Genomic DNA, 25,946 nt, shown 5'->3' with positions numbered 1-25,946 from the left:
GGCAAAAGTGTTTCAGCTACATTTTCAATAGAAAAACATCAATAATGATGGTACATCTTTGATTGCATTTTTTGTAAAACAGAAATTCATGTAACAAAGCTAATCCATTTCAACTTCTGTCCCAGTTAATTCGTAGTTGTTTACTAGAGAGAGCATTCTTTTTATCACCACCATCACCTTTTCAGATTTCAAAGAATTGTCATCACCCTAGAAAGCTTGCTAATATCAGTATTTATATTTATATGACACTCACAAACTCTCCCAGCAGACTGTTACATTTCTTCACATGTTTGGAGAGTCCTGAAAATCAGACTCAATCAGCAAAAGCTGTATAAGATGAAGTATCTCTGGCAGCAGGAAAACTGAAGGATCCTTATCCCAGGAATAAAGAAGAGAATGTCAGAGGTGCATAAGAATCACTGGGGAGCTAGGCACAAATGCAGATTCCAAGGCTTCCATCCCAGAGATTCTTGTTCAGTCTGCTGTAGATCTCAGAAATCTGCATTTTTACAAACATGAGATGTTTTTACACAGACAATCCTATCACCATCGACATACAGCACAAAAAGACAGGGGAGTCTCCTTTCTAATTTTGCATCCATGCTTTGTGGCACTGTAGAGAAAATATTTTCATGTTTCTGCACCATTAAGGCTTTCTGATCAAATTTTGCCAAAACTTGAGACAGCCTAGAAGAACAAATCTTGAATTTATGACTAATTATTAGAGAGCATCTGAAGAGATTTACTTCCCTGGAGGTATGTGTTTACATTTTAAGGAAGGAGATCTAGGACCATGGGGATATTGCCTGGGTTGTAAAGCTGGAGAAGCTAATCTTATCTTACTCCCAAGAGATTTATTTCTATTCCAAACAGCAGGAGTAAGAACCCAGGATACTTCTCAAAGAGCAAACAAGTATGTGTATCTGTTGGGTGGTGGGGTGGGATTAGGGAGATGGCTGTCCCTCTCCTATTTAAACTTCCAGATTCATTTTTTTCAGAGTTCCTTGCCATAGTACAAACTCCAGTGTATGAAGGGTAGCATAAGCTCTGCCTCATCTGTTGCCCCAGGGGTACAAATGAGGGCAAAAGGGAATCAGCACAATTATTTTCTATAATTAAATAATGATCTGCTCTGCTCCAGAAACCTCATGTTTGCGTTCAGAATAAAATTAATATATATGGATACTTAAAACTTAACAGTCTGTAAATGAAAATGGGCAACTAATACTCACAGGCTCTAAAACTGGATGGGTCTTTGCAAATACCCAGTTTAATCCTCTTTTTACTGTACTAGAGGAGTGCTAGGATCAAGAACTAGCAACAACTGACAGGCCTGAGGTCACTCGGCTCATAAACAGAGCCAAGACCTGAAGTTAGGCATCCTGATACCAGTCCGGTGCACTGTCCACCACACCCCACCTTCTGTAAGGAGCCCCTAAGCATCCTTACCTCTGTTCTGCTGTCTAAAACAATCACTGCCCTCTACATCTGCCTAATAAACAGAGCTCTTTCAAAAGCAAAAAATCTGACTACCATTAGCTGTTAATTTCTCAGTTTCTCCCACACTGAAGGGCTATCAATCCAAAATGCAAGCAGGAGATCAAAGTAGTTCAAATACCTTTGAACTAAGAATCAGTCTCATATTCTGGATCTAGCTTTATTCCTACTGTGTTTCTGCGACCTCAGTCAGACAGGCAATATAGTTTGGTAACAGAGTGAGGGGTCTGGAGCCTGTGTCGGCTGGAATCACAGTTCTGCAGATTCCTAACTCCTTCCTTGGCAATTTACTTCTCTGTGCCTCAGCTTCCTCATCTCTAAAACAGGACTCATAGCAATCACAGGAAGGTCATGAGGATTAAACGAGTCAGTACGTTCAAGGCATCTCTAAGGACGGCGCATTCTAACTGCTATTATCATTTAATCCTTCCATTCATCCTTCTCATTTAAGTTCCCCCATGTATGTAATATGTACAGTTACAGTAATCATTCAGGGTAGTTTTAGAATTCACCAAAATATATATAACTATGGAAATCTTGGGGAAGAAATTGGAGAGGAAAAAGCAATTGGACATATGAAAAATATGCAACTGTCACTTACTATGAAAAAGTCTGTGGTGATCAAATGGTGTATTCAGAACTAAGCAGCAGACAAATCCTGAAGCAAATAAAGTGTGAGCTTCAGGCTCCGCCCTTACACAGGCCCCCTTCATGGTCCTGTCCCTGACTTCATAGTTATAATTTTGCATTTTCTTTTTAGAAGGAGATCCCCCAAAATGTATAAACCTCAGACTTTAAAGCACTAGATCTGCCATTGTTCAGAAGTATTGTAAGTAATACTTAGCTATTTTCAAATGCTAGGTGCTATTCCTAGTGGTCTTGGCTAGAAGACCTTCCTTGAGGATTCTCGGAAGAGAGGAAGGATGACTCTTTTGCAAAGCAAAAGACATGGACAAACACTGGTTATTTCTCTAGGACTGGATTAGACACCACACCCTTTGTTAGAGGCTGAGCCTGGCCAGGCAAGACTGATGGAAGGAGTGGGAGGGTTAAACCACATATTGGTAAAGGACAAGGTGGAAAATGTAACTCAAATGAGATTAAGTTTAAATTCTGCTCAAGCCTACAGGAGTTAGGACAGGAGAAGGCACCAGATTCAAACCAAGAATATGATCAGGAGACAAAGGTTAACTCGAGAGGCATGAGCTATGGGGTTTGAGTGAAAAATTAGAAAAATCATGAAGTACAATTCTTTAAACTGAATTCAAAATGTAAAGGTGGGTCCTGAGTAAGAAGTGAGATTAGATCTAACAGGATGAGAAACAGGAATCAGGCTCGGGGGAGGACATAGCAGTGCTGGCGCTCTGAGGTACACACTCAGAGGCACAGAGTTCCTTTAGAGGGAACCAGGGAGGAGCCTGCTCTGGAAGGAAGCCAAACACTTGTCCCTGACTCCGAGCAGAGTCAGGAAATAGACCCTGAGGTGCATCCAGGGTGCAAGGCAACCTCTGACTGTTCCTGAGTAGCATGCATGCTGGTCGAAAACTGGCTGTATGTACAGTTCAGGTGCTTAAGGAATGATTGCAGGGCAGAGATCAAATAGGTACATTTGCAGCAAAACCCAAATTAGTCTTCTCTCCAGTGAAAGCCATTTCAGGTAACACACCTGAACCTCCACTTCTCTCTCCATCTCTGCGGATGTGAACAGGAAGGACTGACTGACATGCAGAGAGGGATGTAATGTGGCAAGACCACTTGCCACCGTCAAAGCTACTTCTGTCCTTCTTGGAGGAAGGATGAGTTCCCTCTGGACTTGAATTCCTATTGGCCTTCCTAATATTTGGTCACTTCTGTAAAACCAGGAACGGACAACAATGGATGATATTTCCTGGTCTCAACCTCCAGGGCAAAAGAGGGTGACTTACGAAGCCAGGAGCAGGAACTATCCTAGTCTCCCCACACCACACTGTGCCCTGAAGCCACGTTGTTCTGATGCCCCGTAACTGCTGGTACTATCCTGGTTTGTTTAGTAAACTACAGCGGCATTCTGTCAGGCAGTGTGGCATCAGCTCCTCAAGAAATGATGAAGAAGATAAACTGGAGGACCACTTTTTCACACCATATGCAAAAATAAACTCAAAATAGATTAAAGACTTAAATGTAACCATAAAACTGCAAGAAGAAAACATGCAATATGTTCTTTGACATCAGTCCTAGCAAATTTTTTTCTGGACATTTCTCCTCAGACAAGGGCAACAAAAGCAAAAATAAACAAATGGGACTACATCAAACGAAAAAGCTTTTGTACAGCGAAGGAAACCATCAACAAAAGGAAAAGGCAATTTACTGAATGGAAGAAGGTATTTGTAAATGATATTACCTGATAAGGGGTTAATACCCAAAATATATAAAGGACTCATACAACTCTATATCAAAAAACAAACAACCTGTTTAAAAAATGGGCAAGGGACCTGAATAGACATTTTCCCAAAGACACACAGATGGCCAACTGACACACGAAAAGATTCTTGATATGACTAATCATTAGGGAAATGAAAATCAAAACTAGAAAGAGATACCACCTCACACCTGTTAGAATGGCTATTCTCAAAAAGATAAACAAACAAACAAACAACAAAAAAAACCAACTATTTGTGAGGATGTGGAGTAAATGGAAACCTGGCACACTGTTGGTAAAAATGTAAACTGGTGCAGCCACTATGGAAAACAGTATGGACATTCTTCAAAAAACTAAAAACAGAACTATTACATGATCCAGCAATTCTACTTTGGGATATTTATATGAAGAAAACAAACATACTAATTTAAAAAAAATATTACCCCTATGTTCACTGCAGTACTATTTACAAAATCAAATATATGGAAACAACCTAAATGTCCGTGAATAGATGAACAAATAAAGAAAATGTGGCACACACACACACACACACACACACACACAAACACACACACACAAACACACACAACGGAATATTACTCAGCCATAAAAGAGAAGGAAGTCTTACCATTTGTGACAATGCGGATGGACCTAGAGGGTATTAAGCTAAGTAAAATAAGTCAAAGACAAAGACAAATACCATATGATCTCACTTATATGTGGAATCTAAAAAACAAAACAAACAAACAAAGCAAAACAGAGATTCATAGACAAAGAGAACAAACTGGTGGCTGCCAGAGGGGAAGGGGGCAAGGACGTGGGCCAAATAGGTGAAAGGGATTAAGAGGTACAAACCTCCAGTTATAAAATAAGTTAAGTCCGGAGGATCTTAATGTACAGCATTAGAGGATGTAATACACAGTCAATAATACTGTAATAACTCTGTATGGTGGCAGATGGTAGCTAGACTTATCATGGTGATCATTTTGTAAATATAAAAATATTGAATCATTATGTTGTACACCTGAAACTAATATAATACTGTATCAATTATAATTCAATAAGAAAAAAAGAATTTGGACAAGTAAACCAAGCTAAGAAGTTGAACAGCTACTGTTCAACAGGTACTGTGCCCAACACGGAGCCAGATGTGGTGGTGGGAGATAAATGAGAAAATGAACGTGATACCTGCCCTCAACGAGTTTTCATGAGCAGTAACAACTCATTTGCTATGCTGTGAACACGGGGCCCACAGGTGTGAGTATATTATGCATTATTCCTTTTGGAAAAGCAATGCATCACCATATAGAAATGAGATTTTTGTAGCAAGAGTAATAAAGTAAAACATTTCAATTACACTGAGTACAACAGCCCCTTGTTAGAAAGGGTCTTTAGGTGTCATAAATTTCAGATTATGGCAGTTTACGTAAGGAGGCTGAAAACTACTCTTGATGAATAAATATATTTTCTAAGGAAACTGTCCCTGTAGTTATATAAATCTGAAATCTCAGCATCCTACACAATAATGACACATTAAAAAGATTAAATTCTAAATGGGAAAATGCGTTCACATTCTTCATTACAAAGCCGTACTCAGATATGCCATTTCAATTTGAAAAACACAGCTAAAAGTTCGACGAGTCCCTTTTGCTCTACATTTACTGCTAAAACAACCAAGGTGGGAACGGTCAGACGACACTGCTTCATTTTTTTGTGTCCACATGAGCACCACAAAAGAACAGAATGCTACTGCTGGAGTTCCTTTTCAACAGGCATGGCATTTATAAAGGCTATTCGTTTGATGCAAAGACTACGAACAAGACAAATAAAATCCAAATACAGTCCCTGTACTCCCATTCAAACGCAACACTTCATCCTGACCAAGCATAAGAACATTTTGGTCTCCAGTAATATCTGAAGAAGGTTTTCAGTCTAACCTACATAGTGTCAACCAATCCAATGCAAAATATTTATTATTTTTGAACCTATTTGTGAAGAATTTTGCATAAATCAATGTGTTCCTTCAATCTTTCACTTCTTGCTCACTAAAAACCTATTACATAAAAGGTCCAGGCCTAGGTGTTGTTGGGAATGCAAAGATGAATAAAAAATGATCCCTTTCAAAAATCTTACAGTTGAATATAGGAGACAGATTAGGTACACAACTAACTATAATGCCAGATAGAAAGTGAAACATGCTCTTAAGACAGACACACATCAAGGGCAAAGGGAACTAGAAGGAAGGAGATATTTTCACAGGAAGGGAAATGAGAGAAGACTTCATACAGCAATGACATTATTTTTGGATCTTGAAGGGCTAGGGAAGGGGCAGATGTTGTTTCAGACAAAATGGCAGGAATAAGGACACCCAGAGCAGCCCAGAAGGAAGACAGGGCAGCTCAGTGGGAGAATTCCACAAAAGGGAAGACATTGATACCAAAGAAGGACTAGTGTCAGATTAGAGAGAGCCTGGACAGTGGGATGAGAAATTAACATTAATCAGGGAAGATTAACCCAGAAAGACCTAAAGATACATAAGCAATACAGCACATATGCACAAACATACTGATTATATAAATACACTACCCATTAATTTATGTACAAATGGGTAAATGTAGAGTAGACTTCATTCAGGGAATCAAGCCATACACACACACACACACATTCATCATCTGCCTTATAATGATTTGAAGGCATTAAGTGGATTTAAAGTGGCACCAAAAAATCCTGAATGAAATGCACCTGTAATATATTCCATGTGCATGACAATAGAAGACAGATGAGACTAAGTTGTGAGCTAAAACTGAGAACTGGGTGAAACAGGACTGGAGAGAGTCCTCAAATGCAGAGGAACTGATTTTGTAACTCTACGGTTTTAAAATTCTTGTCTAGGTTTACTGAAAAACAGAGTAACAATAACCCAGATGATATGCCATTAGTAGCTAAACAATCAAGAGTGACAATGAAAATGAAGATGCTTCATCACTTCGCCAGCAGGTGGCACTTGCCACTTGGTATAGAAAACAGCAGGTAATGAGGAAGGAGGGAAAACATGGAGCTGGGAATACTCATTCATCTACTCAGAAAGGAGACAGCAGAACGCCGGTCAGAAAGAAGCACAATTTGTGAAGAGGCTCTTGGCTTGTTGATACAGTTTATCAATTGCATCTTGGACTTGAGCCCTTCTATTAGGTTTACTGAACTTACACATTTCCCTTAACAAATAGGATTTGCATTATATCAGATTCTTGCCTTTGTAAATGTTCTTATATCCTTTTTGTATTTATTGTAGGAGACTGTGAGCAGAACAGTGCTGGAGTAGGCAAAAAAAAAAAGACACAAAGTCCAACTTCACCATTTAAAGATGTGTGGATTGATTCAAGTTATTTTAATTCTCTGAAATTCACTTCCCTCTGTTGCTGTAACTGACAGAACTACTATAATGTTATGGGGCTTAAATACAATACTATCTGTGGAAATGATAGCTTTGGACCTAGTTATTTCATTCCCTCCCAGAGGATAAGATCTAATCACTGGGACACTTCGTTTACCAGAACAGTTTTCAGACTCACTGTGAGTTTTCTCTACCTAGGGCATCCTGCAGAGGTGCCCCTAGAATTTAGACTTTGTCACTCTCCATACCAGTAGGGTGGATGAGGGGTGGAGAAGAGTCTGTAGCTACTGATTTCTGGTACTACTACAATAATATTACCTTTCCTACCATGATTCTATCCCTCCTGGTTGTCAGTGACACAGAACCAAAGAATCTAAGATCCAGAAAGGTCTCTGATTTGTCAAGCCAATTCTTCATTTTCCAGATCAGGATAACTTCTGCCATTAAAGGTGAAATGCAAGAGAGTAAGAAATGGGATGTGCAGATTCAGGTCATTTTTACATTTGCTCCCCAGGCTTAATCAGTGGGTAAGTGAGCACTGGTTGTAGTGGGAGGCAGGAAGAGAGAACAGGAGGTGAGCAAACCATCATTACATGGCATACATCTTCTTATTTCCTGATAATGAGAGAATGGGCACCACCGATGACACAGTGGAACCATGGTCATATTCTAGCTGTTATTTGGTTTTCCAGTGGTGTCTACCCTACACCTGATCACATCTGCACCAAACCTCAGTGGCACCAATGCCCTGTTTTTCTGATCTTCCCACCCTTGCCTGTGTCACAGCCTAACAGCACTTCTTCTAAAAGGCAGCCAGGAAGGAAGTAAATTCTCACTGAGCACTGTATGGTTTTGAGTATTTTTTTCTCACAGCAGGTAGCTGTCACCAACATAGTTCTTTTTAATATTTTATAAATTATTTCTGTGAAAAAGGGATTGCAGTCACCTTTCAGAGGTCTTCTATTCAGTAATTACCATATTTTATAATGAGTTACACAGTGTTTAAAAGACAGACCTGTCACACAAATGCTGTTTGTTTTTAAAAATACATAAGTTTAGCATGTGCCTTAAAACACTGTTCCCATGAAGAAACAAACTCACGCTTATCTCCAAGTCTTCACTTATAATGTTCTTCTCACCCGGAACACCCTGTCCTTCCCTCTCTTTACCTTAAACAGACTTCAAGATACAAGCTGAGGGCCGCTTCCTCTACAAAACTTTGTTTGAATGAAGCTTCCCTCACTATCTCCTTGTAATAAACTTCTAATCTAGTTTCAGCTACAGATCAGACAAGTATTGAACTAGTATTATCTTACAGTGGTTGCTAATTTTAAATGCTATTAGATTCAGTCCACAAAGGAGGGCATGTTTTATTTATTGGTTCAACAACTATCTACTGAGTACTTACTACATGCCAGGCAGTGTATTAGGTAATAGAGACTCATGATGTATAAAACCAAGACTATCCTTGCATTCAGGGGCCCTACATTCTGGTATCAGAATTACTCTGTATTCCCCACCATACCTAACACTGGACAGACCCAAAGGCAAGTATGTGCTCAAAGACCACTTCAAAGTTAACTGGTTGCCCATGGCTGGGTGGAACCAAACTTCTCCTTGACTGCCAGGGCCAGTTAAGGGTACTGAGTACCTGCAGTGTGTTAAAGATGTGAGAATTATTTTCACAAAAAGGAGGAGGGGAGGATGGTGAGGAATCTTCTATGCCCTTTGAACTGATGAGAGTAGGTTTCTATTTAAGCACTGCTAAACTTTGTCATTTATATCTGAAATAGACTGAATCTATAAACCTGGAGCAAATTTTTACAAAAAAATCAACTACCAAGAAAGAAAGAATAAGATGGCTCAAATGTGTTACTCTATCAGTCTCCATCAAAATCTCTACCTCTAAGATGAATAAAACATCTGATACTAAACAAACAACAAGGTAATTAAGACATCATGACTGGCACCATCTCTATCCAAGGGTCAGCTCTGACCTTGATAGTAAAAAAAAAAATCCAGAGACTGCAATAAAGGTAAAAATCAATTCAGGATGTGCTGAATGCCTTCACAAAGCTACAAGGAGTGGTAAACAAAGTATGAAACAAAACAAATTAAGATATTGCACATTGAAAAGATCTGACTGCACCTAATTGTTTATTAAAATAACCACAGGTGCTGATATCTTTACTTCCGAGTGTTATTAAACCTGCAACTAGAAGCTCTAAGAATTGTGAAAAGTTGAGCCACTTTTAGGGGTTGAAGAATGCTTAGGAGAGTATGTTTCAAATGACTTTCAGAATCTTTCCCAAAAGACCCTGAGACTACAGGCTAAAAGGGGAGGTCAGGCTTTTCTGGTTGTGATCCCAGGTGGTGGCTGGACTCACACAGCAGATCCCTCGTGAAGTGGGAGGGAGACGAAGACGAAGCTGAGGTAGAAAAGAAAGTTTATCTTCTAAGAACTCAAGAATACAGTTCATAATCAGCTGTTAAGCTTGGGTGTCTTAACTCCCACTCAGAAAGGGAATTTTCTATTCAGATGAGCATTTTCTTTCCTGACAACTTCACAGGAGTCAAGACATTTGGGCATATGGTGCTGACCTCCTCAGCTTCTATTTGAGGAACCTGACAGGCTACACAATTTAAAAATGCTGAATTGGGGTGCTAAATCTATGAACAGAGATGTAATTACTTTATTAGTTAGGAGATTAAAACAGTAATTCTGCATGCCACTTTTTCTTTCACTTGCAATTGTCATGGTTACCTACATTTACTGATAGTAATGTTTTATTTATTGCATTTTCTTAACAATTAAATATGACTTTGAGTTCCTGTATTAATGGGCTAACATTTTTTAAAAGAACAACCCTTTACCTCAAAAATCTACCCTCAGGGAGGAAGCCTAATGAAATAAAAAGAGTCTAGTCTTTGGCATCATACAGACCTGTATCCCAGTCTTGACCATGTGACCTTCGACACTCTGGCTGACCTCCACGAGGCTGTATGCACATCCTAGAGTGGAAATATATTCCCCTGTTCCTCATACACACTGTTATGTAGATGGACTTAGGTAACATGTATAAAATACATTATTATTTGAAGATTTCTCCCCTCCTGGACCCCTGAAGCCCTTGTATCACCTCTAGAACAGTCCTTGGATCCAAAATTTAAAGAAGGTGACAAAAAAGATAGAAAAAAGAGGCTACACATTTTACTTAGGTAAACCACATGTAGTCATGAAACCAACAGCTCCAGAGTCTGGTAGATTTGGGAAAGAATTACTAACTGCTCACCTGTCGAGGCTGTTCTGCCAGTCGATTCTGATACCTTTGGACTGACTCTCGAAGTTGCTTCTCTTTCTCAGTTTTTGATGGTGGTACTGTGTTCATAGTGCCCAGAGGGATGGAAGGCAGACGTTCCATCTGACAACAACTTTTCACAGTCAGCAAGGACAAGAGACAATGTCAGGAGGAAATATACAATTATTTTTACTGCCTGTAAAAAATTATGTACTTCTACAAAGAGTAACTCTCTGGCTTATATCCAAATCTCAAATGCCGCATTTCTCACATAGAGCATGGTACTGAGTGTTTAGGTAATACATGACTTTAAATCTCCAGGCTGCGTGGAAAAGAACTTAATGGAAAATGTGGTGGGTAGGATATATTTACAAGAATGGGAGAATATTCATTATTTACTAATGCTTCATTTATCCTTCATTATCATGAAATGAGGCCTTCTGCAAAAATGTTTTTTAGATAACCAAAGCTTACCTCATTACTGGCAAACATTTTTTTCACAGAAAAATTTGGGATAGGAATCTATATATCTCTCTAAAATATACCAAATAATTCTGCTTCTGAAACCCTCGGATCCTTTGTTTGATGACTCAGGATGACTGTGAAGACCAGCGACTACGTGGTGGGATGCAGCACTCAGCGATGCCCTGGGCAGGGGCAGTGGGGTTACTGAGCCACGTGGGGGAGCCCTTCGTCCAGCTGCCTGGATGAGCCTGCCTGCAGCGTCCTAACAACCTCGTCTCCCTGCTGCTGTCAGGGTGGCTGCTGCTGGTCGACACCCTGCTTCCCACCCTCACTGCTGTGATGTCTCTAATCATGAGCAGGTTAATACACGTATAACACAATCAAGTAGAACTGTGAGTAAATCGCAATAAACAAGCTGTGGATGGGGGCTTCCCTTATGGTTACAAAAAGTACTAAAGATTTTTGAGACATATGGTTGGGAAGGTTTGAGCCCTCTTTTTTTTTCTTTTCTATTCCTGGTTTCATGGCTATGTGCTGGAGAGCTGAGTTAGCCAAACTGTTGAATAACTGAGATGTATTTATTCACCTTGGTATGAAGGCTTGGCAGGGATCAGAAGTCCCACTCTCGCGGACAGGACCTCGATTCAGGGTGTGTCTGAGGATGTGCGGTGGTGGGGCAGAACGCAGAGGGAGGTCAGTTCCTAGAGCCTGCCTAACACAAGGGCTTTCCCTGATTGATAGGTGCCACAAAGCAGGGAAAGTGTTATAAAATAAATGAGCGCTAAGCCAGGAAAGGGAGGAGGAGGTTGACAACAGAGAGAGGGATGTCTCCCACCGGAAACAGTGCAGGGAAAATGAAGCCTCACACGCCCACTGTATTTCTCTATTTTTCAAGGCTGCAGCATATATTTTTCTTGCCCCCACCAACAGAGAAGTGTAAGGACTACAATCAAATTCAGGTACTACTGTGAAGAAACACTTAATTCCACCTACATATGGTATTTGTTTTTATTGTTATTTTCAAAAAAAGGTGGTAGGTAAACAAAACAGGGAACACCTACCTATATATATATAACCACCTGCAGTGTTCATTTAAAGACACCTGTGGGGTGGTACCTATACAGGTTTCTATTTCATTTGTGAAAAGAACCTTTTGGCAGCATTAAGTTTTTTACTTAGGAAAGAGAAACTTCAGGTATTTTATTAAAATGCAATCCATTCAATTGTCTTCAAAGATTTTTGGAAACAATTAGATTTTAATGTGCAATACAGACCATAGATATTTTTCAACATCCTTTTCAAAATTCAGACTTTTTGGTTTAGTCAAAAAATAGGCATCATTTTTACCCTGCTGGTGATCCCTATTTTCAATACAGATAAATGCACAGAATGAATGTAATGGAAGTGTATTGATGTCTATTTCCTGGGTACTGTGACAGAAATGTCTAGCCTCTCTCTGTGTCTAAAGTGGAAAACAAAAAGAGGCTTCAGTGGTCTGAAAAACAATGGCTCCATCTTACCCTGCCTGGGTCACCAACTCTGAATAATACCATTTGTAAAATGGTGTGTTTTGTCACCATAAAGTGTCTAGAATCAGGCTTCCTGAAATAAGGATCCCTTCAGAGGGTGGGTGGTGTGGTAAGGCAGAAAAAGTGCAGGGTTTGCATCAAAGTGCTTGGCTTCACATTTCAGGTCTAACGAGGAATCCTGGACAAGTCACTGGACTTCCCTTAGCCTCACTGTTTTCTCCTCGGAGAAATGAAATAAGTTCATACTGTTATTGGAAAGATGAGATGACATAATTGCTATGTAAGAGAGAGCTATTATTATGTTTCTTGCCTAAGTTCTGGGCAGACGTTGTTCATTCAAATACTGTTCATTGGTATTAACCTAGCTGACAATTGGCAATTAACTGCTGACCATAAACTACATTTTCTGTAAACACAGACAATGCCACCTTTCACCCTATTACTCTGTCCTTCCACCATCTGCCTAATAAATAAGTATACTTCACTTCTCATCACTTTAATACAGCTATTTTAAGTGATCCTGTCCAAATCCCACTGCACATTTATATCAGGGTTTTGCTATTTGGGAGCATATTCTCAAAGGATGCACAGTCCATCCAACCATGTTGAATCAGAGGACTGAGCGAGGCCCTCAGATCAACTTCTCTTCCCCTGGGAATCTTCATCTGCAGAGCTGTTTAATGATCTCCCGTAAAGGAAGTGTCAACTCACAAGTAACTGCCCTTGTAATCAGAAGTTTTTCTCTACATCTCCCATTTCTAAGTCTCTTGCTATCACTTTAAGCATATTTTTTGTCATAATCTTTTCAGTGGAAATGAAATACAGATGGTCAAAATTATGTCAGTATATTTAAAGAATCAAGGACTTAAGAAATTATAAATGTAAGAAGATTTTTTTGCATTTCAGGCTTTTAAGGTCCATCAGTTTTCTGTCAACATGGCAAATTTATCTTGCCTGTCGTCACAAGTGGCAGAATTTTGATGTGTAAGAGACAGAATTAATACAGCTTTGAAACTAATTTTACACTGTTCTGTGATGACATCATTTTTCAAGGAAAACAGGGCGAAAGTCTGCCTATTCAAGGACATTGGTGAGCTGAAGACAAGGGAGGCGATAGAGGACAGAATCCCAGTTCTGTGGGTTTGACAGTACCTAACACTGGTCTAAGAAGTCACAGATACACGGTTAGAACTGTGGGAAGAACCTAAATTCTCATGGCTTATGAGGGGGCCCCCAGAGACCAGGGACTTAAATAGTCCCTACAAGGGGCTATGCTAGGCCTAGAAAAGACGCAAAAGGTACCATTACTACCCTCCATTCTATGTGATGGTAAAGATGAGTTAAAGAGAGGTAATATCTTTTGTCCAAGGCTTCACAGCTAATGGAGCCAGGAGTCAAACCCTGGCAGGTGGCCCCAGAGTCTGAACTCTAAACGCTGTCCTACACTGTATCAAAGTTCCTAGCTCACGGTAAGTGATCATTATTATTAATTCCCCAGCGCACTTTTTTTTTTAACAGCTGGGGGTTTGAACAAATTTTATTTACATTTCCAAGCACAGCTCATTCCACACAGAAATTTTAAAAACGAAACCAAAACAACAAAACTTCTTTTAAAGAATACTTAGGTAAAAATAATAACAATAAAAATACTACATATCACACTATCCTTTTCTTAAAAGATTGTCATATATATATGCATACATATATATATTCAATTTATTTATTTTAATGGAGGTACAGGGGACGGAAACCAGGACCTCGTGCGTGCTAGGCACACGCTCTACCACAGAGCTACACCCTCCTCCCACATCAGACTATTCCTAATATTGGAACTGAGCTTTAACTTTGTTCCAAGTTAGGGCTGGAATCAGGTTAGGAGTCAGAAACCCGGGCCAGTGGCTTCATGAACAGGTTTCTCATGCCCCAACTTGGGCTTCAATTTCCACTTCTCTAAAATGAAGAAGTGAGACTAGATCAGTGTTTTAGAATCATGCTCCCTGGAGCTTTATACTCTAGCAGAAAGTAGGGAACAGAAGTGAGAAGTGGATACCTTTGGCCCCCAGATTTTCAGTCTCTAATGCAATCAGGACAGTTCTGTTTTTATCTGTTTCATATAGTTGGAGTCAGAGACATTTTATTTTGGGGGGGAAAAAACAGGTTCTGAAAGCGAGAAAAGAAGATTGAATAAAACCCCTGGGCCATGTAAAATCTAAGAGCCCCTGTCACCTCTGACAGTTTTCATTACTCTCTAAATATTATTAACCTGGGGACTCCAGGTGGAAGGGGTTTTAGTAGCAGTTTCTAAATATTTTCTTCTTTTTAATTTTTTTCAATTGCTTTTCTTTTCAGGGCTGGATAAAAATAATCAAACAGGAGTTACTACCCTAATGTCTGTATTAGTAATATTGATCCACTTATCCAGGCCAAAGGACTTAGTACTCCATGGAAATGCAATGCTTGACTTAGGGGTGCCTTTGTTAAAGAGGAGTATTAACTCTCCCCTCTGCCAAGGAAAAGAATATAAGTCAAAAAGGGCTTGTAATAACATTGCCATTCATCAATATTTAATCAGTCTTTTTCCTGTTTTAGTTTGAACTTCTTCCTCCAAGAGCACAAAGCAATGAAATCAATATATGTCTTAAACAGAAAAAGCACATGATCTAACAGTTTAGTGCCTCTGGAGACACCCTCTAGGTAAAACTCCTGCACGATAAGATTGTATGTTGTGTGAAAACGAACTGGAAGGCAGAACTTTTAAACACCAGGTCGAGTTCTCCCAACAGTGGAAGCACAGAGCCGCACAGCCATTGTTTATAAAAAGTTACACCCAGGTCTCTTTCAACTTGATGGAAAAGAGCACTAACGAAATGCCCTTCCAGAGATGACAGCTACTATTGCTAAAATGTATCTATAGCTGACATTTTCCAGTTTCACACATGCATATTTTAGGAATTAGAAATGGATAAAGAATTTTAGAAAACTATCAAAAATTACCTGTTTTCCTGGAGATTAGGGTTATTAGCACAAATCCAGATGTCAAAAGATTCTTTCTCCTGGTAATGAGTAGAGGAAGGCAAGACTCTCCATTTAAGGCAAAGATCTAAAATCATCAAAGCAAAATCACACACAAGAAAGATCACAATCAGAAGTGAACCTATCAGAGTAGGATGTCAGACTGCATATACCAGAAGTATGAGCTATCTTTCAATCCAATGACAAGTGAATCCTTGACACTATACCACTATATTTGGTGGCACAAACAGTTTAGGATTCTATGAGCTACCCAAGGACACCATCAATAAATTGTTGTTGCTGTTGCTGTTGTCACTATTATTGCTTAAGTTCTTTCCAGTTGGTTTCTGCTAGTTTCAGCCAAAAGAATCTTAAGTAATCCATCCCTCTTTATTTTTTCTTAAACTACATGAGACTTCCAGTGACTTGACTCCCGCATTTTTTCTGACCTGTTATCTAACTGCTGGCAACACCACTTTCCATCTCCAACCACACAACCACCATAACTAGGAAATCAAGCTCTCTCTACCATTTATACACTTCCTTGTTCTGTACTTTCAAAAGCTGCTCTTATCCTACTCTCCAGTCTCTATTTACTGACTACTTCGTCCATTTCTCCCTTTCAGTCCCTCTTTGCTTTTGCACCCTACCCTCTGCAGCCTATGCTTCACTTTACTCCTGAATTCCCTTCGGACACAGTGCTAATGGCTGTTAAGTAAATACTTCTCTCTGTTCATCTAAGATGGAGGCAGGGTGCACAGTAGTTAAGAATCTGAATAGCTCCATAATTACCACCTCAATGACCTAGGAAAAATTACTTCTCTCTGTTTCAGTATCATCACCTGTAAAAAGAGATTAATTTTAGTACTTACCTAAAAGGGTTACTAAGAATTAAATGAAATAATACTAATGATAAAAACCAACATTGCTCAATATTATTGGTAATAGTTAATTTTATGTGTCAATTTGACTGGACTATGGAGTGCCTGGATATTTGGTCAAACATTATTCTGAGTATATATGTAAGGGTCTTTTGGATGAGGTTAACATTTGAGTTGGTAGAATGAGTAAAGCAGATTGTTCTTCCTAATGTGGGTGAGCCTCATCAAATCAGTTGAAGGCATGAATAGAGCAAAAAAAAGGCTGACTCTCTTAAGAGTAAGAGGGGCTTCTTTCTGACTGTCTTGAACTGGGACATTAGCTTTTCCCCACATTCCAAAAAACTAAAACATCAACTCTTCCTAGGTATCAAGCTTGTCAACATTTAGATTGAAAAGACATCATTGGCTCTTCTGGTTTTTAGGCCTTCAGATTGAAACTGAAATTAAACCATGGCTCTTCTGGGTCCCCAGCTTGCTGACAACAGATCTTGGGACTTGTAAGCCTCCATAATTATGTGCACCAATTCTCTATAATTAATACCTATCTGTCTATCTACCTTTCCATCCATCCATTCATCCACCCATATGTTCATCTATTCTGCTGGTTCTGTTTCTCTGGAGAACTCTAGTATACTATCTTAAGCACTTAGTAAACTTTTACATGTGTTAATTAATTATATTTTCACTAAACTGTATAATGTAGCTACAAATACTAACCTCATTTTATAAATAAGAAAACTGAGGCTTAGAGAAGTTAAGGAATTGGCCCAATTTCATACAGCTCTCAGGTACTGGAGAATGGATTCTGGCAGTACCTTGCACATATCAAAAACACAGAGTGATTTTTAGCCATTCTTACTATCATTCAGGAGGTTGTTGCATATAGTCATCAATTTCCTCAATTATACCTTCTAAGTATCTGTCATGGGTGTTCCTCTTAAATCTCACTGCCATGCCTTTTCTCAGACATTTACAATTTCTCACCTGGATCCTGGATTATGCCTGTAGTATCATCAGAGGTCTGACCCTAATCTTTGCTCTAGCCCTCCCTCCAAATCATTCTGCCCTGAGCTGCCAGAGCAAGCTTACTGCAAGTGACATCTAACCAGTCAGGTCCTATTTAGACCACTCCAGGCTAAAGATTGGGGTATTCCTTCAGCCGTGTGTAAATAATTACACTATTTTGCACACTACAGTGTGCTTTTTTTTGTTTGTTTGCTTGACTGTCCTCCCCACTGGATGGCAGATTCCTTGCAGACAATAGGGACTGTCTTTAATTCTCTAACCCATGGTATAGTGGCTAGAAGACATATCCAAGGCAACAATAAGTGTTCAATGCTCCAATGATATCACTCTCTTTTTGAAAAGCTTCCAATGCCTCTCCATTGCTTATTAAAGTAAAAACTCCTTATCCTGGCATTCAAGGCCATTTAACATGTTTACTCAGCCTAATAGTTTTGTCTCATTATTTATTCATCATTCATTCATTCAGTAGTCAATTACTAAGTACCTACTATATATGTTAACACAGTGTTGAGTATTAAAAACAGGAAAATGACTGTTTCTATTATTCCATCACAAAAATATTAGCTGAAGGATACACCTGATACTAACACACACTTCCAGCTACAGCTCTGCCTTTCAAAAGTCCACCTCTGCCAGAAGCCTTGCTTCAACTTCCTCTTCCCCCTACTCTTTGAACCCCCAAAGAACTTTATGTCTCTTTCCCATCATTTACATTATTTTCACCTCTATTATAATTATTTGCATGCTCATCTTAACCTTTCTTCTAGACCTAAATCTCCTTGAAAGCAAGAACCTTGTCTTACCCACCTTTGTCTTCTTCACACCCCATTTTTGACCCAATGATTTGTATATTAGGAACTCACTAAATGTTTGCTAACTGGAGTGGAATTCAACACTCACCACACTGAATGATGAATGGGATGGCCATGGCTTGTCTTCTGTGATACCGAACAGAATCTAAAGATCTCTCCACATCATTATTTGCATATCCAAATTCATTCCAAAACAATGTCAGACTTCTATTACCTGAAAAAAAAGGAAGAAAAAAGAAAGCAGGCAGAGAATAATGAAAGAATATAAAATCAATAAGATCAAGATGATAAGCAAAGAGAAGTTTGGATATAAACATATGTATGTACAATATGATCTCAACTATGTAAAACTTAGTATATATATACAGAAATAAGAAATTAAAATATTAACATTGGTTTTCTCTGAGTACAGGTGAAATTTGTTTTCTGCTTTATACTCTCTTGCATTGTCCAAATTATATGTAATAAATATGCAATACCTTTATAATAAAACTAAACACAATTTCAGTTATAAAATAAATACCTACTTTTATTGTTGCAGTAAAATACATTGACATTTCAAATTTTTTTCTTAAATATTCCCAGGAGAGACTGTACTGATTAAACTTAACAGCCACCCTTAAGACTACTGATACAAATATTTATCATCTTGTCTCACATCCAGAGTTTCTATTTTCTCTCTTTCCCCCTTTCCTTCCAGTCTCTGTTGTTTATGCCCTACCCTCGCCCCAGACTCTAAACATCATCCTTGCTTAGAAACAGCACTTGTTGTGGAGGAATATGCAGGAGTCCTCCTTGAGAGGCAGTGTTTTTATTCTTTGATCCAGCAATTGCACCGCTAGGAATCTTTCCTACAAACACACAAAACAATGGCCATATATATTATAGCACTTTTTAAATAGCAAACAAACAAAACAAAAACAGAAACAAAACACCTGGAAGCAATGTAAAAGCCTAGAACAGGGAACTGATAAATCCCATTTCCAAACAAGGGAACACTAGGTAACCTTTAAAACACGGAGTTAGAGCCAAATTATTGTATTAAGATCTCCAAGAGAGAATTTTAATAGTAATTTTTTAAAGACATAAAACAGCATACCTAGCATAGTCAATTTTTGCAATGCAAAAAAGCATATACATATAAAATTTTGACAGACATACTTTTCTTTTCCTAAAAGGATACAAAAGAAAGTTTTAATAGCGGCTATCACTGGAGAAAGGGACAGTTTGAGAAGAGGTCAGGGGAAGGTACTTTCACTTTTCATTTTTTACTTTCTGAACATTTTGAATGTTTTTACACGTGCATGTATCACTTAAAAAATTTTTTTTGAAAAAAGAATCCACGTTTACCATTCTGTCCAATATGATAATCAACTGGCCACATGTGGCTACTGACCACTTGAAATGTGGCAGACATACATTTCATCAACGTACAAAGTTCAAAAAGTAAGGTTCTAAAATATATATCTTGGAAATAACATACATGAAATAGGGCCAGGCTTACATCAACCTTAACATACCACTGTGTAATCCAAGCAAAACACAAATAAACATCCTTACACCTAACTATTCCTGTTAAAATTTAGGTTCAGAATGCTACGTGCCTTTAAGACTAACAGGGAAGGGACTCAGTCTTCCAAAGGGGCTTTACAACTGGGCTGGGCTGACAGCCCACAAATTCTCAGGTCTCCTGCCTTGTTTTTTCACAAAATCCCTACCAGCTCGCACCTCAAATTTCACTTTGCATTCTGCTCCTTGGGCTTTTCTCAACTCAGACCCTACTTTTTCACTGCACACCAGATCCTGAAATACTCTTTGGTGTCTGGACAGGGCTCATGAGGTCCTGTCCTCTGAATTTCACATGAACTACTCAGCTCTTACTATGTTGAGGCATGAAGTGGTGTAGATAAAAGTCAGGTGACTTTGACCACTGTGTCTGCCACAAATTCACTGTGTAACTGTGGGAAGCCAGTAAATTTTCTTAACCATAAAGTAAATGTTTACAATAACTTGCCTTACATTGTTATCACTAAGAATAAATATGAAGGTGTATTAAAAACTATAGGGCCCTGAAGAAATTTAAGTTGCTGCTAATCTGTATTTGTTCTCTTTCTCATTGTTACTTCCCCAAGAAGACCTCACCTTTTCAAAGGAGGAACTGTGCTTTATCACTTTGCATGCCCTCAACTCAGAGATCAGCATCCTGCACCTAACAAGCCCTCAAAAAATGTTGCTGCACTCTTGACAAAACAGCTCATCGATGTGTTGTTCAGGATAAAATAAAATTTAAATAATATCTCTCCCTGAAAACATTAACTAAACACAATTAACACAACCCAGCAAACTTATAAAATGAGTATCAACTGTGAACCCCACCACGAGGATTTTAACAGAGGTAAAACTACTAGAATGTTAGAAATATAGACACACACCTCTTGAGTGTGGGTTGTTATGTGCTCTGTGATCACACCACTCTTACAACATTACACATTACATTTCAGTTCACTTTGATGCCTGTTTTTCCCTTTAGAGAGTGAAATCCTTGAAGACAATAGCTATGTTTAGGATTCTGTTTTCAGCAGCTGACACTCAGAGCTTAATGTTTACTTATAAGACTAAATAATACTAAAGGATTACTGGTTATCAAAGGCAGAAATGAGAACATTCAGTAGCCCAACATCTAATGATAGGTGACTGATAGAAGATATACTATTCAAAGTAGATATCAGGACAAAGAAAACAACCAGAGTTACTCAATCTGGGGATCAGAAATGGCTTTTCCTAACTGCCATGGGAACTTTGACTTTTTTCCTTCAGACAGAAGTTACTCCAATATGAACAATTTATAATATGTTATTAAAACAAATTTCCATGTAGTGGCCCCTAAAGACTAGGTAGATGCTTCAGCAAGTAGATAAGTACATTGGTCAGTGAAATGGTAGTGGGAAAAAACATATCACACCAGTTCCTGTTTTGTTCCATGTGTTACTCAGTTTGTAGATATTTATACAATTATCCTGAGAAAATAATTCCTCCCATTCAAAGGAACTCCCAAAAGGCTATTAGTGGATTTTTCAGCCAAAACACTGAGAGAATGGGATAATACAATCAAAGTGCTGGGAGGAAAAAAAACCCCTGCTAATCAAGAACATGTTATCCAGCAAATATGTCCTTTAGAAATGAGGGAAAGATAAAAAAAAAAAAAATCAACAAACAAAACAAACAAAACAAAAGCTGAGGGAGTTAATTACCAGTAGTCCTGCCTTACAAGAAATATTAAAGGATGTTCTCCAAGCTGAAATGAAAAGAAACTAACTAGTAACTTGAAAACATAAAACTCACTGGTAAGGGTAAATACATAGTCAAAATCAGGATACTTTAATTTTGTAATGGTGGTATATAAATCACTTAAATCTAGTATAAAGTTTAAAAGACAAAAGTATTAAAAAAAACCATAGCTACAATAATTTCTTAATGGATATACAATAGTAAAACATGTAAGCTATGAAATAAAAAACAAAATGTTTGTGGGGGGAGGGAATATAAAGGTCAAGTTTTTACATGCAAGTGAAGTTGTTATACTTAGAATAAACTATTATAAGTATAACGTATTTTATGTAAATCTCATAACCACAAAGCAAAAACGTGTAGCAGATGCACAGAAGATAAAAAGAAAGGATTCAAAATATAACACTACAGAAAATCATTGTAACACAAAGGATGAGACCAAGAGAGGAAGAAAGAAACAAAGGAACTAAAAAGCAGCCAGAAAACAATCAATAAGATAGCAGCAGTAAGTCCTTATCTATCCATAATTATTTTAAATGTAAGTGGATTAAATTCTCCCATCAGAAGTTGTAAAGTGGCTGAATATATAAGATCCAACTATATGCTGCCTATAAGAGATTCACTTTAGTTTTAAGGACACACATTAGCTCAAACTGAAGAGATGGAAAAAAATATACAATGCAAATGGAAACCAAAAATGAGCATGGGTAACTATACTCGTATCAGAACAAATAAACTTTAAGTCAAAAATGATAAGAAGAGGGAAAAAAAAGTTATTACCCAGTGATAGAGAAGTTGAATCATCAAGAGGCTATAACAATTGTAAATACACATACATCCAACATCAGAGCACCTAAATATATTAAGCAAATAGTAACAAATTTAAAGGAAGAAATAGACAGCAATGCAATGATAGTAGGGAATCAAAAAAAAAAAAGAAAGGAAAAAAATCATGATCATCTCAATAAACACTGAAAAAGCATTTGATAAAATTCAACACCCATTCATGATAAAAAAAAAAAAAACTCTTACCAAAGTTGGTATAGAGGGAACATATCTCAACATAACAAAAGCTATTTATATTTAATGTGATCACTATCAAATTACCCAGAAAATTTTTCACAGAAATAGAACAAATAATCCTAAAATTTATACAGAATCACAAAAGACCCAGAATTGCCAAAGCAATACTGAAGAAAAAGAATGAAGCTGGAAGAACAACCCTCTCAGACTTCAGATACTACTACAGAGCTATGTAATCAAAACAGCATGGTTTTGATACAAAAACAGACATATGGATCAATGGAACAGAATAGAGAGCCCAGAAATAAAATCCACAAACTTTTGGTCAATCTTTGACAAAGGAGGCAAGAACATACAACGGAGTAAAGACAATCTCTTCAGCAAATGGTGCTGGGATAACTGGAGAGCCATATGTAAATCAGTGAAGTTAGAATGCTCCCTCACACCATACACAAAATAAACTCAAAATGGCTTAAAGACTTCAACATAAGACAAGACACTATAAACCTCTTAGAAGAAAACACAGGCAAAGCATTATCTGACACAAATCTCAGCAATGTTCTCCTAGGGCATTCTACTCAGGCAATAGAAATAAAAGCAAAAATTAACAAATGGGACTTAATTAAACTTATGAGCTTTTCACAGCAAAGGAAACCATAAGCAAAACAAAAAGACAACCTACGGAATGGAAGAAAATATTTGCAAAAGATGAAACTGACAAGAGCTTAATTTCCAGAATATATAAACAGCTCGTACAACTTAATAACAAAATAAAACAACCCACCCAATCCAAAAATGGACAGAAGACCTAAACAAGCAATTCTCCAATGAAGACATGCAAATGCATTGAAAAAAAAATGCTCAATATCATTAATCAGAGAAATGAAAATCAAAACTACAATGAGGTTTCACCTCACCCCAGTTAGAATGGCCATTATTCAAAAGTCCACAAATGATAAATGCTGGAGAGGGTGTGGAGAAAAGGGAACCCTCCTACAGTGTTGCTGGGAATGTAGTTTGGTGCACCCATTATGGAAAACAGCATAGAGATTCCTCAAATGACTAAAAACAGACTTACCATATGATCCAGCAATCCAACTCCTGGGCATATATCAAGAGGAAACTCTTAATTTGAAAAGATACATGCACCCCAATGATCATAGCAGCACTATTTACAATAGCCAAGACATGGAAACAACCTAAATGTCCATCAACAGATGACTGGATAAAGGAGCTGTGGTATACTTACACAATGGAATAGTACTTGGCCATAAAAAATAATAAAATAATGCCATTTGCAGCAACATGGATGGACCTAGAGATCATCATTCTAAACGAAGCCAGAAAGAGAAAGAAAATACCATACGATACCACTTGTATGTGGAATCTAAAAATAAAGAAAAAAAGAGGACGCTAATGAACTCATCTACAAAACAGAAACAGACTCACATAGTAAACAATCTTATGGTTACCAGGGGAGGAGGGTGGGAAGGGATAAATTTGGGAGTTAAAGATTTGCAAATGTTAGCCACCATATATAAAAATAGATTAAAAAACAAATTTTTCTGTATAGCACAGGGAACTGTATTCAATATCCTGTAATAACCTTTAATGAAAAAGAATGTGAAAACAAATATATGTATGTATAACTAAAACATTATGGTGCACACCAGAAATTGACACAACATTGTAAGCTGACTATACTTCAATTAAAAAAAATATTGAGATAAATGAAAACAGAAACACAACATACCAAAACATCAGATGCAACAAAAGCAGTTCTAAGAAAGACATCCATAGTGATAAGCACCTACATTAAGAAACAAGAAAGATCTCAATCTAATTTTACACATCAAGGAACTAGAAAAAGAACTAAGACCAAAGTTAACAGAAGAAAGTAAATATCAGAACAGAATAAATGGAATAGAGAATTTAAAAATAGAAAAGATCACTAAAACTAACAGCTGCTTTTTGAAAAGATAAATATAATTGACAAACCCTTAATCAGACTAGGTAAGAAAAAGAGTGAAGACTCAAATAAAATCAGAAATGAAAGAGGAGACATTACAACTGATAATACAGAAATACAAAGGACATTAAGAAACTATGAACAACTACTTGCCAACAAATTATATAACGTAGAAGAAATAGGTAAATTCCTAGAAACATATAACCTACTAAGACTGAATCATAAAGAAATAGAAAATCTGAACAACCCAAGAATGAATAGAGAGATTGAATCAATAATCAAAAAATCTCTCAACAAAGAAAAGCCAAGTACCAGATAGCTTTACTGGTGAATTTTATCAAACATTTTTAAAAAATGAATTCCTGTCCTTCTCCATCTTTTCCAAAATTGAAGAGGAAGACACACCTCCAAACTCATTTTCATAAGGCCCACATTACCCTGATTCCAAAACCAGGTACGGACACTACAAGAAAAGTACAGGCTAATGCCAGTGGTGAACATGGATACAAAAATTGTCAACAAAATAAAGCACACCAAATTCAGCAGAGAGATAGGAGGATTGTGTGGTATTCATCTCTGGATGCAAGAACGGTTCAACATACACAAATCAATAAACACCATACATCACATTAATGGAATGAAGAATAAAAATCATTTGATAATCTCAATAGATGTAGAAATAGCATTTGACAAAATTCAACATCCTTTTATGATAAAACCTCTCAATGCATTAGGTACAGAAGCAATATACCAGAATAGACAAAGCTATCTTGAGAAAGAAGAACAAAACTAGAGGCATCACAATTCCTAATTACAAATTATATTACAAAGCTATAGTAATCAAAACAGTATGGCATTGGCAGAAAAACAGAAATACTGACCAATGGAACAGAATAGGAAGCCTAGAGGTAAACTCAAACATATACAGTAAACTAACCTTTGACAAAAGTGCCAGGAATACACAATGGGGAAAGAATAGTCTTTTCAATAAATGGTGGGAAAAATAGGTTAAAGACTTAAATGTAAGACCCAAAACCATAGAGTTCCTGGAAGAAAATAAAACAAAAAGCTCCTTGATGTTGGTGTGGGCATTTATTTTTTTGGATATGACACCAAAAGCACAAGTAACAAAAGGAAAAAAAACCCAAGTGGGACTACATCAAAGTGAAAAGCTTTTGTACAGCAAAGGAAACAATCAAAAAATGAAAAGGCAACACACAGAAGGGGAGAAAATATCTGTGGATCATTTGTACGATAAGGGGTTAATATCTAAACTACACAAAGAACTCACACAATTGAATAGCACAAACAAAAACAAAAAAACCAAATACTTATTTAAAAATGGGCAAAAAA

General features: G+C 37.6%; 1 protein-coding gene across 1 annotated transcript in view; it reads right to left on the bottom strand.

Moving 5' to 3' along the window:
- The window catches only part of MORC1 (MORC family CW-type zinc finger 1), a 144,174-nt gene that overhangs the window by 50,168 nt on the left and 68,060 nt on the right, over positions 1-25,946 (bottom strand). Inside the window, 3 exon segments of the mRNA XM_064495638.1 lie at positions 10,583-10,721; positions 15,577-15,682; positions 18,402-18,527. Coding sequence (XP_064351708.1) covers positions 10,583-10,721; positions 15,577-15,682; positions 18,402-18,527 — 371 coding nt within the window.

Source organism: Camelus dromedarius, chromosome 2 (assembly GCF_036321535.1).
Source record: "Camelus dromedarius isolate mCamDro1 chromosome 2, mCamDro1.pat, whole genome shotgun sequence".
NCBI lineage: Eukaryota > Metazoa > Chordata > Mammalia > Artiodactyla > Camelidae > Camelus > Camelus dromedarius.
Note: the sequence above shows the minus strand (reverse complement) of the source record. Positions and strands in the feature narration are given on the sequence as shown.